At 45.5% G+C, this 15317-nt stretch overlaps 1 protein-coding gene across 7 annotated transcripts in view; it reads left to right on the top strand.

The window, feature by feature from the left end:
* TBC1D22B (TBC1 domain family member 22B) overlaps positions 1-15317 on the top strand; it is an 82090-nt gene that overhangs the window by 23589 nt on the left and 43184 nt on the right. For 6 of the 7 annotated variants that reach the window (XR_012034332.1, XR_012034333.1, XM_072833210.1 and 3 more), the window contains exons 3-8: positions 534-841; positions 2895-3074; positions 3602-3672; positions 5067-5195; positions 6654-6719; positions 10414-10528. Coding sequence is in view for 5 of the 7 variants with exons in the window: in XM_072833210.1 (XP_072689311.1) it covers positions 534-841; positions 2895-3074; positions 3602-3672; positions 5067-5195; positions 6654-6719; positions 10414-10528 (869 nt within the window). In the remaining 2 variants the exon portion in view is untranslated. The remainder of the gene's footprint in view (positions 1-533; positions 842-2894; positions 3075-3601; positions 3673-5066; positions 5196-6653; positions 6720-10413; positions 10529-15317) is intronic. The other variant, XM_072833211.1, reaches the window with a different exon arrangement.

Genomic DNA, 15317 nt, shown 5'->3' with positions numbered 1-15317 from the left:
TTGTCATAAGAGGTTAACTCTGGAGTCTCAGTGGATTGACAAAACAAAGGTTTATTCCTTGCTCACGCTAGTGTTCAGAGTGGAGTTGAGAGGAGGTAGGGGGCAGGCCCGGCTCCACGCAGCTACTCTGTTTCCCAGCTGAAGGAGGTGCCAGTTATCAGGGTAGAAGAAAGCTTATAGAGAGAACTCATACCTGTTCTTACCTGCTTTGGCTTGGGAGTGATTACCTGACTTCTCTCCTCTGCCCATTGGCTGGACTAGTCATCTGACCTCAACTAATTGTGGGGGGCTGGGAACTGTAGAGGAGCATATAGGGTATTTGGTGAGCATTGCTGTCTTGGCTACAACTGTCTCTGCAGCATGGTGCTGGTCCAGATGCATCTAGATGAGGAATGGATACAAGTGGGGTTTTTTTGTTTGAAAAAGGTAAAGACTGTGTATTAGGGTAGTTTGTCATACTGTTACAATTAAGCTAGTGAAGGTGGTCAGATGGGGCAGATCATTCCTTGGTAACGAGGTCTCCTTTCTTAAAGCTTCATCAAAGAACGGTCCAAAGTCAACGCAGTTCCTTTGAAGAATAAGAAGGCCTCCAGTTTCCATGAGTTTGCCCGGAATACCAGTGATGCTTGGGACATTGGTGATGATGAGGAAGAGGACTTTTCCTCCCCTTCTTTCCAAACTCTAAACTCAAAAGTTGCTCTGGCAACTGCAGCCCAAGTCCTAGAAAACCACAGCAAGCTGAGGGTGAAACCAGAACGCTCCCAGTCAACAACATCTGATGTTCCTGCCAGCTACAAGGTCATAAAGTCCAGCAGTGATGCTCAGCTGTCCAGAAATTCCAGTAAGTCCGTCTTGCTCCCCTCCATAGCCTCAGCCTTTTCAGCAGAGTGCCTTTTAAATAAACAGTTTTTCTTTAGGGCACCACTCAGATCTTTCATTTTGTGATAAATGTGCAAGCTCAAGCCTGATGTTACATCAGTGACCTAATGGGTCATAGGCTGTATTTGCTCCTCCCACTTTGATGGCTCTGTGTCACAGCTCCGTGCCCATCGGGTTGGGGTGGGGTGGGAAGAGACATCCCTTCTATTGCTTCTGGTTAGGGTGATGGTGGTTTTAGTAGATGTTTGGGGGCTGTCAGTGTGCTCTTTTGAACATCCATTGCTGTATATAATGTTGCCCTAAGGGGTTTTATGGAAGCCAGTAATTCTGAGCTGGAGAAGGAAGTGTCATCTTTCCAGTGAAAGTTAGAACAGCTGATTGGTAAAGGGTGAAGAGGAAGTAGAGGAACGTCAGAGCCCTGGAGTGTGCCCTGACTTGGGTTCTAAGGGAACCACGTCCACAGTTTCAGAATAAACACGTCGTCATGAAATCAGGCCATAAGGCCTTTAAAATTATTCCACAGCCACTTTCCATCACTGACTTGGGACCCAGGCTGAGCCTTGGGAGCCATGCCCACATGGGTGTTGGGTGTTGACCGACCCAGTGACCATGGCTATAGGCTCTTGGAAGTGTCTGTGTGCTGTGACAGAGGGCCTCCAAGGGGCCAAGTGTGAGGATGGCCCCCACCACAGTCCCTAATGGAGGTGCTGCTCGTGTGCAGCCAGGACGGTCCAGAGCATTCCCTCTGTGAGGCTCCTTTCTGTGAGCATCATCTGTTAATCTGTGTTATCAGAGGGGCACATGCTCTCAGCTGTGTGGTGTGCAGTGCACATGTTCTAGGCCCCATGTGACACTGGGCCTCCCCCTAGCCAAGTTCCCTGTGGCAGTCATTTCTGTAAACCTTCTAGTTGTGGGGGCTGTGGCGTGTTCATCATTTAATTCTTGTGGGGACTCCTTCTTAAGGACCAGACAGTTGAAGGATATGAAACAGTCATGGAAGGACAGTCAGAATTTAAAACTAAGTTTTCTTTGGGGTGGTAAAACAAATAAGGGTTTTGGAGGCAGACAGATGCAAGATGGCTTCTCAGGTCTCACTAGTCAATCACTGTTAACCTCTCTGAGCTATAGTTTCTTTATCCATAGAGGAGCACTAAATCACTACTATATGTTGTAAGAATCAAATGAGAGATCCTATGTAAATATGACCAGCATGGTGTCTCATACACAGTAAGAACTCAATAAGGTCAGTGCTGCACCACTCATCTCTCCTGCCTACTATCTAGGTTAGAAATGTCTAGAACCAGACATCTGGTTCTGCTTGAGTCTGTGTTCCTGTTATTTCAGTCCTACCCTTACAGAATTAAAAGCTGGTTCATCTTGGTGGGAAATGTGGGAGCACAGAGGAACTTTAGCCTCCCAAAACAGAATTGTCTTGGGTCAGAACTTCTCATCTGGTGTGCAGGGCACATGGATGGGCCAAGAACAGGTTAGAATTTGCCATGGCTTTTGACTCTCTCAGTCTTTGGGACAGCTGCTTGGGGCCTGGGCTTTCAGGCAAGCAGCCACCTGTTTTTATTACACGTGCTTTCCTGTGTCATCATTTCCTATGTGCTCTGTGATGAAAGAGAAGGCAAACACTGCCTTCGACTCTGCTGCTCCCACACTCAATATTAGGCATGAGAGAACATTCTAAGTTGGGGTAGAAAGAAAAGACTTGATTTTTTTTGGCAATCCGGAGTTGCCAAAAAAGCTCTCAAAGTTGCTACGGCATCGAGTCTCTGTTAGCATGTAAGGTAGCTTCGTAGGATGTGATAAAAATGCAGCCCTTCCTCTGGGTAGATGTGTGGAGCGCAGCTGGCTTTGCGTCCCCGGGCTGCCCCTCAGCGGGCACCTTTGGGCAGCCCGCCAGCGGCACAGATGCTGTTCAGGCAGAGAGGCCAGTACTAAACAGCCAGCGTAGGGCTCCTCTGAGTCTGTGCTCTACACGCTGCCTGTACTCTTTTTCACTATTGCAGGTGATACATGCCTGAGGAACCCACTCCACAAACAGCAGTCACTCCCTCTCCGACCCATCATCCCCCTGGTTGCCCGCATCTCAGACCAGAATGCTTCTGGAGCGCCCCCAATGACTGTCCGGGAGAAAACCCGCCTAGAAAAGTTCCGTCAGCTTCTCTCCAGCCACAACACTGACTTAGGTGAGTCCCCATGAGCCCCGAACAAGGTAGGACCTCTTGGTGACTGGAATTCTCAGAGAGAGACCTGGAAGCTATTGCTCTTTATTCTTCCTTCTTTTACTTTTCCAGCATCTCCTGATCTGGTGCCCATTGCAGTGACATGCAGGTATTAAGTCAGAAGTACATTACTAGAAAATAGGGACCAAGTTAGATGGGACTGGATTCTGTGGCCTGTAGACCATAGTGCAACTCTTCTGGCTTTTGTCATCTCTACCTCAAGGTGATTCCAAATGAAATCCATGCCCAACTGGTCTTCCTTTTCCCCTCTAAGTCTGATCTCTGAGCTGACTGCATCACCCCTGTGGAGCCATGTCTTGGCCACTTAGCTGCTCAGGGCTGCTGTTTGGGACTTTTTCCCTGTGCTTGTCAGTAGCTGCTGGTGGTGGTCTTTCTTGAACAGCACGAGGAATCAGGCAGTGCCCAGTGAAGTTTGTTTTAGGGCATTTGTTGGGAAGAGCTAATCCAACGAGGTTGTTATCTATTTGCAGATGAACTGAGGAAGTGTAGCTGGCCAGGGGTTCCCAGGGAGGTTCGACCTGTAACCTGGAGACTCCTGTCGGTGAGTTCTACCCACTGTGTAGAGAAGCGTGAGCCTCACACAGCCCTTCCTACCTGATGAGGTTAGTCTGGGCACATTCATCTTAACTGCATAGATTTCTCCAGTCCCACTGCGTACAGCAGATCTGTGGGGCTGTCATCTATTTCCGTTCATGAAGAGACACATTCTTGCAAGTGTATTCACACATATATAGAAGAGCACTGCTTTTCCCTATAGTCACAATTTCATGTTCTCAGCACCAAGGAGAAGGAGTACAGTGAGCTGGGGATCCCAGCACTTATTTGGGGAAGTTTCCACGTTCCCTGGACTTCTGTCCTTTTTCAGGAGGAATAACCAGAATGGTGGAAAGCCACTCTGTAGCCGTGCAGGGCTGAGAAATGGGCCTCCCTCAGAAGCCTGCACCAGACCACCTTTCAGGGACAGAGCACTGTGCCAGCCACTGGTATAGGGACAGTAGTATTTCCTGAGCCTGTCACATTCATTCATTCATCCAGTAAGGAATGATTATGGGCCTGCTGTTTGCCAGGCATGGTGCCAGGTGCTGCACGGATACATAAACACGAATAAAGCACAGTCCCTGCTCTCCAGGCGCTGGCTGTGGAATGTACTACCTAAATGTCTGTGAAAGGAAGGGCCTCTCTCCTGAATGTCCCCCACTCCCAGTTCTGCAACCATGTTATCACTGGCTGTGCCACTTCTAATAACTGTAAATGCTACCGAGAGTAGATTTGGTGAGAACGGAAGGGGAACAAGAGATGCAAGAATGGAGAGTGGGCTCTAGACCAGGGCTAAGAAGGAAAGTTGGCCCGGAGCTTTGACTAGCCAGGAAGCCGCTGCCGGGAGTTCTGTGTCTGCACATCATAGCTGCTATGTCACAGATTCCATTCCGCTTTCTAAGCTGGTAATTCTGACGGTTACCGTGGAAAAGAATATGTGACTGGCACAGACTTACACGGCACACCACTGAGATGTGTCATAGAGGTGGCTGTATTGCTGGGATTCTTGGACATATTGCCTTGCACACATGCAGCCCTCAGAGGCCCTGACTCAGCTCCAGTTCCCTCCCATTGACCTACATTCATTGCTCTGCCGGGCCAACTCTGGGAGCTCTGGAGTGCTCCCCAGCAGAACACGGTCCAAACGCAGTGCAGGGCCATGGGTGTAAATAACCCTGGGAAAGCTGGCCTTGCTTCATCTGCCCACATGTGGGTCTCATTGAAGAAGGAGAGGGCAAACACTGGGTGGCCAGACCCAAAAAGGGATTACTCTTGTCCTCTTGGCAGTTGTCCTTCCATTCCATTGACAGTTTCCAAGCCACTGCTTAGGCTAAAATACATATTAAGGATTCATCCAACCAACGTGTGTCCCCATCTGACCAGCAGTCCTGTCTGTAGGGCTATCTCCCAGCAAACACCGAGAGGAGGAAGTTGACCCTGCAGCGGAAGCGAGAGGAATATTTTGGCTTCATTGAGCAGTATTATGACTCTCGAAATGAGGAACATCACCAGGATACCTACCGACAGGTACAGTCATCATCTTTTTGGTTACTAATCATAATTTTTAGGTATGTCTCCTGGGAGGACTGTCATGGTGCGGGATTTACAAGTCTTCAGGCTCTAGTGTGCGGTTTAGGATTAAATTTACACTCAGAACTGCTTCCTCTCTTTCTAATTAGTAGCTCTGATTTTAGCCATTTTATTTATTTATTTTTTTTAATTTTATTTATTTATTTATTTATTTATTTATGATAGTCACAGAGAGAGAGAGAGAGAGGCAGAGACACAGGCAGAGGGAGAAGCAGGCTCCATGCACAGGGAGCCTGATGTGGGATTCGATCCCGGGTCTCCAGGATCGCGCCCTGGGCCAAAGGCAGGCGCCAAACCGCTGCGCCACCCAGGGATCCCTGATTTTAGCCATTTTAAATTGTTTGTTTGTTTGTTTTTGGCACTAATCACTGGCAATGCTTCTCAAACCTTAACATGCATACAAATTAGCTAGGATCTTGATAAAAATCCCACCTAAGGATTGTGATAAAATGCAGATTCTGATTTAGGGGGTCTGGGGCAAGATCTTCACTTCTAACAAACTCCCAGATGGTGCCAATGCTACTAATCCCCAGACTACAAGTAGTAAGGGTCCTGGGGCACAAAATGAAAGATGAGCTCACCCAGGAGTGGTCTAGTTCCTCCAGACTGTGGCATTAGGATGTCCTGGCGGCTGCAGTGCCTTCTCAGCACCCACATCTGTCCACCTGTCTGCAGGAGCAGTAGTTACCAGTAGGCTTGGCAGGGAGTGTCCCGTCATCCTCCGAATGGCCCCCACAGCCAGCCAAAAAAGGAGGGAAGGAAGAAGAAGGGAGAGAGGACGAAAAGACTGGGTGCTGGCAGCTGTCCTCAGTAAGCCTTAGGAACTGAAGTAGCCTCTGCCGTCACAGTCCTTGGGGGTCATTAGATTGGACACTGAGAAATCCTCCAGCTGAAACCAACTGTAGTGACCTCTTTGGTAACAGAAGTGAGAACTTTCAGCGCCAGTTACAGAAGGCCAGCTCCCTCTGGTTCCCCATCCTGGCACATGTCTGCAGCTCTCAGAGCTCTTTCAGTTCCCAGCAGCTATTGATGATTCTGAAAGAGGGGTACACAGTGTGATCATACCTGTTGAGTAGGTGTCCACCCAGAGTGAAACAGACTCCAGAGCAAGAGGAAAAGACAGTTGCCTCTCTTAGGTTGTGAAGCCTATTCCTATCCAATGTGAGTGGTTTATTTGGGGTGGTATCGTCACTTTTGGTGAGTAACTGCCATCATGGAAAGGTATTCCAGGTGAACAGGTGGGTTTTACTAGACCTTTTTAGTGTGTCTGTCAGTTCTTTCTAAATATACAATGTGCTCTCACTCTTACTCCCTTGATTCCCAGTTCTTAAGAAAAGAACGTCTCAGAAGAACAAACCGGCATTTGTGTGTTTAGACCTGACTTCTCTGTTGCAGATCCACATTGACATTCCAAGGACAAACCCTCTCATTCCGTTGTTCCAGCAACCACTTGTACAGGAGGTGAGGGAAGTGCTTCCCATTCTCAGCCCTTTTTCCCCCCGGAAGCCCTGCAGCACCTGTTCTGCATGCGGGTGCCCCAGCCCTCCTTCCAGCCATGTGCAGGTTTATGGCTAATCATGGTAGTGCCTTATGTTCAGATATGGAGCCGTGGTCTTTGCAGAGCACATTCTTGTGCTTTCTCATTTGCTCTTCTGGACAAGTCTGTGGGCCAGGTAGCACTTTGAGAAGTTAAGGGACTTACCCAGAATCTTAAAGCTACCTGGTAACAGAATGAAGACTAGAACTCACACCTTAGAATTCCTTGTCCTGTGCTTGCTATACTTTATCAAGCTGGGATGGTGATTGTTTTTTTATTGTGGTAAGTGCATGTAACATGAAAGATACTATTTTAACCATTTTTTTTCTTTTCTTTTTTTTTTTTAAGATTTTATTTATTTATTTGAGAGAGAGAGAGAGAGTATTAACAGGAGGAGAGGCAGAGGGAGGTAGAGAAGCAGGCTACTCATGAGTGTGAGGTCCAATTCGGGCCTTGATCCCAGAACCCCAAGATCTTGACCTGAGCTGAAGGCAGATGCTTAACTGTCTGAGCCACCCAGATGTACCCATTTTAACCATTTTCAAGTGTACAGTTCAGTGCTATTAAGTACATTCACACTTGTTGTATAGCCATCACCACCACCCATCTTGAGGCCTTTTTTCCATCTTCCCAAACTAAAACTCTGTACCCATTAAACAGTAAGTCTTCATTCCCCTGCAACCACCATTCTATTTGGTGTCTATGAATTTGCATATTTTGGGTACTTCAAATAAGAAGGATCACATAATGTTTATCCTTGTGTTACTGGCTTGTTTCACTTAGCATAGTATCTTAAAGGTTCATCCATGTCATAGCATGTGTCAGAATTTCCTTCTTTTTAAAACTGGATAATATTCCTTGTGTGTATATAACCCATATCATTAATCCCTTCATTTGTCTGTGGACAGTTGGGTTGCTTCCACCTTTTGGGTCTTGTGAATAACATTGCTATGAACATAGGTGTGCAAATACCTGTTTGAGTCCCTGGTTTAAATCCTTTTGGGTATATACCCAGAAGTTGAATTAGTAATGATACCATGAGACCTAACCAAGTTAGTGGAGCACATGCAAGGTCTCAGTGGGACTATTATTTTTTTACCTAAGCAGTAATTATAACCTCCTTGAGATTAGGGATTTCCTTAGCAGCTTCACAGTAGCTAGGACACTGGGTGTGAGTGCTCTCTGACCTCTGTTCTCAGTTATCCTCCTAATAGAGGGATGGTGATAATTGCTCAAGATAATTTCTATTTGAGTATAGATTATATTCATAGTTCTATTTAAATATAGATCTCTATTGGTGGGGTCCCTCATGACTTACCAATAGCATCAAGAAGATTTTGAGGGTGACACCATGATTTTGCCTCTAGGATTCAGCTCAGAGGAAGCTAAAAACCCAGTGAGGATCCCTTTGTGTCTCCCCTTGCTTCCTACAGCTCAGCCCTGCTTATTCCTCACTTTAACTCGGAGATTCTCAGATGTTTCCCTTCCTGTGCATGCTTACTGTCAACTTTGTGACAGGGAAAGTAGTTTGTTTAAAATGCTTCTCCCAGGAGTGGAGCCTGAATACAAAGAAGGAAACTCAAAGTATTTTCTTTTCATTTTTTTTTATTGAATCATCTTTGCATCTAACGGGCTATAGTCAAAGAGTAGTACTTAATTCTTAAAATGCCAGCCAAGGCATTTTAAGAAAACTAAGAACACTGAATATTGAAAGACTTGCTTTGCATATCTGAAAGATCCTTGAGAATTGACTGTAGTAAGTCAGAATTACCCACACAAGTACAAGAGGTACAAGAAAAACCTTTAGGGATTATCCTCTTCACTCCTCTACAAGGCAAGATTATCCTGGGTGTTTTTCTGTCACGAGATTCCATGGTCTCCCCCTGGTAACCAGGCCTGGTGCTCTTCAATTTCCATGCCTTTGGCATCTTCACTTGTACAGTGTGTGCACATCTGCATTGTTCCATCCTTACTGGAGAGGGATTATCACAAGTCTCCTGACTGTGAACCACTAGCTTCCACGCACCTGGCCATTGTTAAAACCAGCCAGTTGGGATTTGTGTATCAGCAAGGAGCTGAGAGGGTGGAGTAGAAGCCCTGGTGAGTCCTTCAGGACTAACAGAGACATCCAGACAGACATAGGGCACAAGTGGCAGGGCAGGGGCTCCTTGAGATCTTCCTGAACGTGGTGGGTCCACATTGAGCTGTTTCAAGGGAGGGATGAAAGCATTTAAGAGGGCCTCCATTAGTCTTGGGCCTAACACAAATGAGGATGTCACACCCTTCCCTCGGCCCCAGAGAGCAAGTGGACAGGCAAGTCTAGTGGAGGCAGAGAAGCCAGCTTGCTTCCAGGCAGGGCTTTGTTCTCACTGTCTATAAGGGCAGCAGTGTTGACAATGGGTGTGTTTCTCAGCTCCCTCTGCCAGCTGGAAGGCAGACTCAACATGGGGGCTGGGAAACATCCTTTATTGTGTCTCTGGATTCTCTACTTCTTTCCTACACTAGCTCACCAACTCCAAAGCCATACAAACATTTCCTTCCTATTGTTTTCCGTTGAGGGAGGGGTGGTTCTCCCTTGGACCTGACTCTGAGAAGGTCTCTGCAATCTGCCCCAGAACCCATGCGCTCTGGAGACCTGCTCATCTCCTGTGCCTCCACACACAGTCACCAGTCACCATCAGTTCTGCTATCTGTCTGATGTGGCTCACAGAGACGGGAGGCAGCCCAGTCAAAGCCAGTGTAAAGAATGTGTTGAACTCAGGAGTTGTGGTCACCGGGATGAAGCCAGGGAATGAGTAGCATCAGAGAAAACGTGGTGGTGGGGGGCTACTGAGAGGGCCTAATGAAGTCAGAGGGGGTGTAGCTGAATGGCACAGGGCCAGACTCTGAAAAGGGACCAAAAGATCTTTTCTTTCTCCCCAGTCTAGGTCTCTGGCCTTTGGTGGCTAATGTACTTAACCCCAGTGGCTTTCCCATGGAGGCCCAGGCTGATTTATCTGTTTTTAAGTCCCCAGCTGTAGGATTAAGTTTATTTCACTTCCTATCCCTCATCGAGTGTCTGGGTTGCATCCTGACACATGAAGTGACTTCCTGCATTGACAGTCAGTCACTGGCTCCCAGTCAGGCTGGGCTAGAAGTAAAGCGAGATCTCCATTTCTTTCTGTCTCAGCAGGGAGAAAGGAGAGTGTGGTGGAGAAGGTGTTTCCTCCCCACATCTGGTGATGATAAAAAAAGATTCAGAAAAGGTATCAGAACTTAGGTGACCCACTGTCTTGTTTCTGGAGATTGAAAACCAGTTAATGTACAGATGAGAGTGTGGTGGCCTGGGTTAGTGACCTCTGTAGCAGACTTTCTCCTAAGATATTTGTGTCACTGTCCTTCCCTTTTCCCAATTTTATATCCCAGGGACTGCATACTGCAAAGAGAAACAAAGGGCAAACTCTCTACCCCTGCTTAAAAACAAGCATCTTAGAAACTTTCTGCATTTTTATGTACTTCCTTTGTCCCCCAGCAGTTTTAGAATTTCCTAAACTTTTGGCCATGTCCCTGAGGTAGGCAAATGGAGGGAGGGAGTCTCCCTGTGATTTAACAGTCATGTCTTCTTTCTCATTTTCCTAGATCTTCGAAAGAATTCTATTTATTTGGGCCATCCGACACCCTGCCAGTGGGTATGTCCAGGGAATTAATGACCTGGTCACTCCGTTCTTTGTCGTCTTCCTCTCAGAATATGTGGGTAAGAAGCATGAGTACCAAGTTGAACAAACTATTGCTCTTTCTTATCTGTGGTCTGTTTGTCTTTCCCAAGAGTGCAGCCACTAGACATGTCTTGCTTAAAAAGAGATCGTGGCCTTCGAATTTACAGCTAAACCTGTTTTGACAGCAGTAGCAGCCTGGAATTTCTCTCTTGAGATGGCCACAGATCTCACCCAGAAAGGACCTGCTTTGTTACAGAATGTCCAAGTTGATACCTTTATGTTTTGTCATAAACAGATGGTTTGATGCTTTATTAGAGGTCATTTTATAGTTATTTTGAACTTCTCTCAAACACAGGCCTTCATGTGTGAAAGCTGGAATTTTAGATTGTACATCAGGTCTTCACACATGAGTTCAAATGCTGTATCTTAACAGCAGGATGTGGCCGTATAGAGGAGGAAAAGTGGTGGCACCAGAATCAAGCTCACCTTGGAGGTAGTGAAAGAGGCCAAGGAGAGCTCCAGGACCTTGATTTCTCCCCTCCTCCTTCGCTTCTTACCCTGTTAGGGTTTTGTCACTTTTTTTTTTTTTAGATTTTATTTATTTATTTGAGAGAGAAAGCGAGTACCCAGAGTGGGGAGGAGAGGGAGAAGCAGGCTCCCCATTGACCAGGGATCCAGATGTGGAGCTTGATTCCAGGACCCTGAGATCATGATCTGATCCGAAGGCAGGTGCTTGATGAGTGAATCACTCAGGTGCCCTGGTTTGTGTCACTTTGGATAGAATGATTGAATATCATAGTAGCAGTTAGATTTTCTTAAGTTGCAAGCCTCCTCCAATGGCCAGGCCTGAATTGCAGAGTCTTAAAAGGAGTTGAGGGTCCTCCTCTTCTCCTTTTGGTTCTTTAACTGCTTGTGCTTAGAGATTGACAGGAAAACTCATATGTCATGTTGGTTCTCTCAGCCAGTTACAGGGGTGCTCATGGGGGAATCAGAACGTTGGAGGGGGTCTAAGAACACCATCTAATCTCCTTATTTCACTGCTGGGTTATGTATGAGGTGTCCTGCTTCATAACCCATTATGAGGGTTATCCTGTGCCCTCCTTATTGGTGGCACAGTGAGGACTAGAACCCTTTTCTTTAGGCCCTTGAGTGGGTGGATTATTGTGGGTTTTGGAGGAAGCTAGTGTGAGAGGGTAGGAGGGTAATGAGAAGTAGACCAGAGTAGAGCCCCTTGTAGAGTGAGGGTATAAAACTCTCTCACAGGATCCCTGGGTGGCGCAGCGGTTTGGCGCCTGCCTTTGGCCCAGGGCGCAATCCTGGAGACCCGGGATCGAGTCCCACGTCGGGCTCCCGGTGCATGGAGCCTGCTTCTCCCTCTGCCTGTGTCTCTGCTTCTCTCTCTCTCTCTGTGTGACTATCATAAAATAAATAAAAATTTAAAAAAATAAATAAAACTCTCTCACTTGATCCATCCCACTCATTGTATTCTTATAGGGCTCAATGGCTGGTGTTTTGGTCTTTTAAGAATGATGCAGTCTCTGAAAAGTAAGGTAACCTAATGACACCATTCCTTGTCCCCTTAGTGGCAGCAACTAGGGCAGAACTGGGTGTAAGGTCACTCTTACCCACTTGATCAGAGGATCCTAAGCAAAGAAAGACTAGTTAGAATGTGGCTACCAAAAGCATATAAATAAAGCTTTTGCTAGAGGACTTTTCATTTTCTCTTCACATTAATAGGTCAGCTTTCAGAAGCAGTTTAATTCTCTGTGTTTAACTTTATTAAGAGCACTGCAGCTGATCTATTGGATTTTGGGGGTTGCTTCTTGCAATAGCACTTTTCTGAAGTAGTATTAAAGGATGAGTCCAAGAAGGTATTAATCCATTCACTAATCTACAGTTGAAGTGTAAATGCTGGCATGAAATCTTGGTAACAGTATTAAGTCAGTTAAAGATAATCTGCAGCAGCTGCAGTTCTAATTGGATATTTAATTATCCTGTTAGCTGCCATTTATAGTTTGTACCAAATTTTCCTTTTCTTTCTGTAGGCACAACTCTGTTGTCCCACCAAGCACCGTGTCTTTCTTTTTTTTTTTTTTAAGATTTTATTTACTTATATTTATTATTCATGACAGAAACATAGAGGCAGAGACACAGGCAGAGGGAGAAGCAGGCTCCATGCACGAAGCCCAACGTGGGACTCGATCCCAGGTCTCCAGGAACAGGCCCTGGGCTGAACGCAGCACTAAACCGCTGAGCCACCCAGGCTGTCCCACCGTGTCTTTCTTTGCTAGACATAGGACTGCATCCTGATCTTTGTATTTGTCAGCCCCACCTGCTGACCTACACTGTTTACACAGTAAAGCATGGGCTTCTCCACCCTTCCTTGGGGCCAGTCTTGGCAAGGCTGTCCCCAGCTTTACTTCTGCAACAGACTTCAGAAAGGTCTTGGTACCTCCTCCTAGGCTGAGGAAGGTGGGGTCCATTCTTTTCTTTTTTTTTTTTTTTTTTTAAGATTTTATGTATTTATTTGAGAGAGAGAGCAGGAGCAGGAGGGAGGGACAGAGGCAGAGGGAGAGGGAGAAGCAGACTTCCTGTTGAGCAGGGAGCCCAACTCAGGGCTCCATCCCAGGACCCCAGGATCATGACCTGCCCCGAACCAGACACTTAACCCACTGAGCCACCCAGGTGCCCCGGGGTCCATTCATTTTTTATAAAAACTTTAGGTAAAGTTTCAAACATGTAAAAATAGAAAAAATTACCACAAATCTCCATATCTCTCACCCAAGCTTCACCAGCCAGTCTTGTTTCATCTGTACCTCTGTCCATTCACATCATATCATTTCATCCATAAATATTTCTGTGTGTACCTCTAGAAGACAGTGATTAAAGAAACCCACAGCCACAATTCTGTATTACAGCTAAACAGTTATAATAGCTCCTTAGTATAATCTAATAATATACAATCAACATTCAAATTTTTCTGATTCTCATATTTAATAGTTGGCTTGAATCAGGGTGCAGATTGGGTCCACACATTCTAATTCGTTGACATGTCTCTTAAATCTCTCTTACTCTATTACTTCCCATCCCTCTTTTTTCCCTTAAGAGTCTGTAGCTTTAGCCCTTGTTTTTCTGGTTTTCACCCTGGGGCTTGGCCATGCCAACCAGTGATAATATCCTAATTCTTAAAGCATTTTATCATTTTGTGAAGCAGTTTGACATATTGTATTTCATTCAGTAGGCCCTAATACCTCTTTAAGGTAGATGTATTCGTTCAATTTACAAGTGAGAAATCCAAGGCTCAAAGATTTAATAAGCTTTCTAGACTCAGGCCCAGGTCTTTTGACCTTAATGCCTGTCCTGTTTATATGAGTTGGTGGTGTTTCAACTTAGATCCCTGTTCTTGGACTTCTAATGGTTCTGCTACTCCATTCTGTGCTCCAAAGCAGGCAGTACATTTCTTACTGCTCCTTGCCTTAAAAAAAAAAAATGGATAGAAGAAGTATATGCTCATTAAAAAAATCAAAACAGAAGGCTCCTGAGTAGCTCTGTTGAGTGAGTGTCTGTCTTGATTTTGGCTCAGGTCATGATCTCAGGGTGGTGAGATTGGAGCCCTGGGTGCGGTTCTGCACTAGGCATGGAATCTGCTTGGGATTCTCTCTCTTCTTCTGCCTCTCCCTGCACACTCGTGCTCATGCTAGCTCTCTCTTAAATAAATATATATGTATGTATGTATGTATGTATTTATGTATATATAGAAGTGTAATTATTCACCCCTACCTCCCACCCTAGTCTGGTGTGTATTCTTCTAGACCTTTTCCTGTGTGTACTGCACATATTGTTTTTTATTGTGTTTGGAAAAAATGAGTTTAAACTATCCATACTTCTTTTCAAAGATTTTATTTAAGTAATCTCTATACCGAATGTGGGGCTTGAACTCACAACCCTGAGATCAAGAGTTGTGTGCTCTACCAGCTGAGCCAGCCAGGTGCCCCAACTATCTATACTGTATCTTGCTTGTCTTCAGTAAAAAAAAAAAAAAATTATGACCAGCTTTCCAAGTCTGGACATACAGATCTATTTCATCATTTTCAGCAATGACATTTGTTTCCATAACAACTGACTTCACTACAGTTTATTTAACAATCCTTCTGTAAAAAGACATTTAAGTTGTCTACAGTTTTTAGCTATTACAAATAATATGGTACAGGGGTACCTGGACAACTCAGTCAATTAAGCGTCTGCCTTCGGCTCAGGTCACGATCCTGGGGTCCTGGGATTGAGCCCTGCATTGGGCTCCCCACTCAGTCTCCTTCCTCTGCCTCTGCTCATTCTCTCTCTCTTTCTCTCCCTCCCTCTCTCTCTCTCTCTCAAATAAAGAAATAAAAAATATTTTAAAAAATAATATTGTAGGGGATCCCTGGGTGGCTTAGTGGTTTAGCGCCTGCCTTTGGCCCAGGGTGTGGTCCTGGAGTCCCGGGATCGAGTCCCACATCAGGCTCCCGGCATGGAGCCTGCTTCTCCCTCTGCCTCTCTCTCTCTCTCTCTCTCTCTCTCTCTCTCTCTGTGTCTTTCATGAATAAATAAATAAAATCTTTTAAAAATAATAATAATATTGTACATATTTTGAATACCCTAGTATATATTTTCTGTGTATTTCTGTTAAAATATACATATTTTTCCCAGGGTGCCTGATTGGCTTAGTTGGAGGAGCATGAATCTTGGGGTTATGAGTTCAAGTCCCACATTGGGTGTAGAGATTACTTAAAGATAAAATCTTAAAAACAAACAAACATATTTCTCTGAAGGAGAGTCCCAGAAGTGAAA

Source organism: Canis lupus, chromosome 7, assembly GCF_048164855.1.
Source record: "Canis lupus baileyi chromosome 7, mCanLup2.hap1, whole genome shotgun sequence".
NCBI classification, from domain to species: Eukaryota; Metazoa; Chordata; class Mammalia; order Carnivora; family Canidae; genus Canis; species Canis lupus.
Note: the sequence above shows the minus strand (reverse complement) of the source record. Positions and strands in the feature narration are given on the sequence as shown.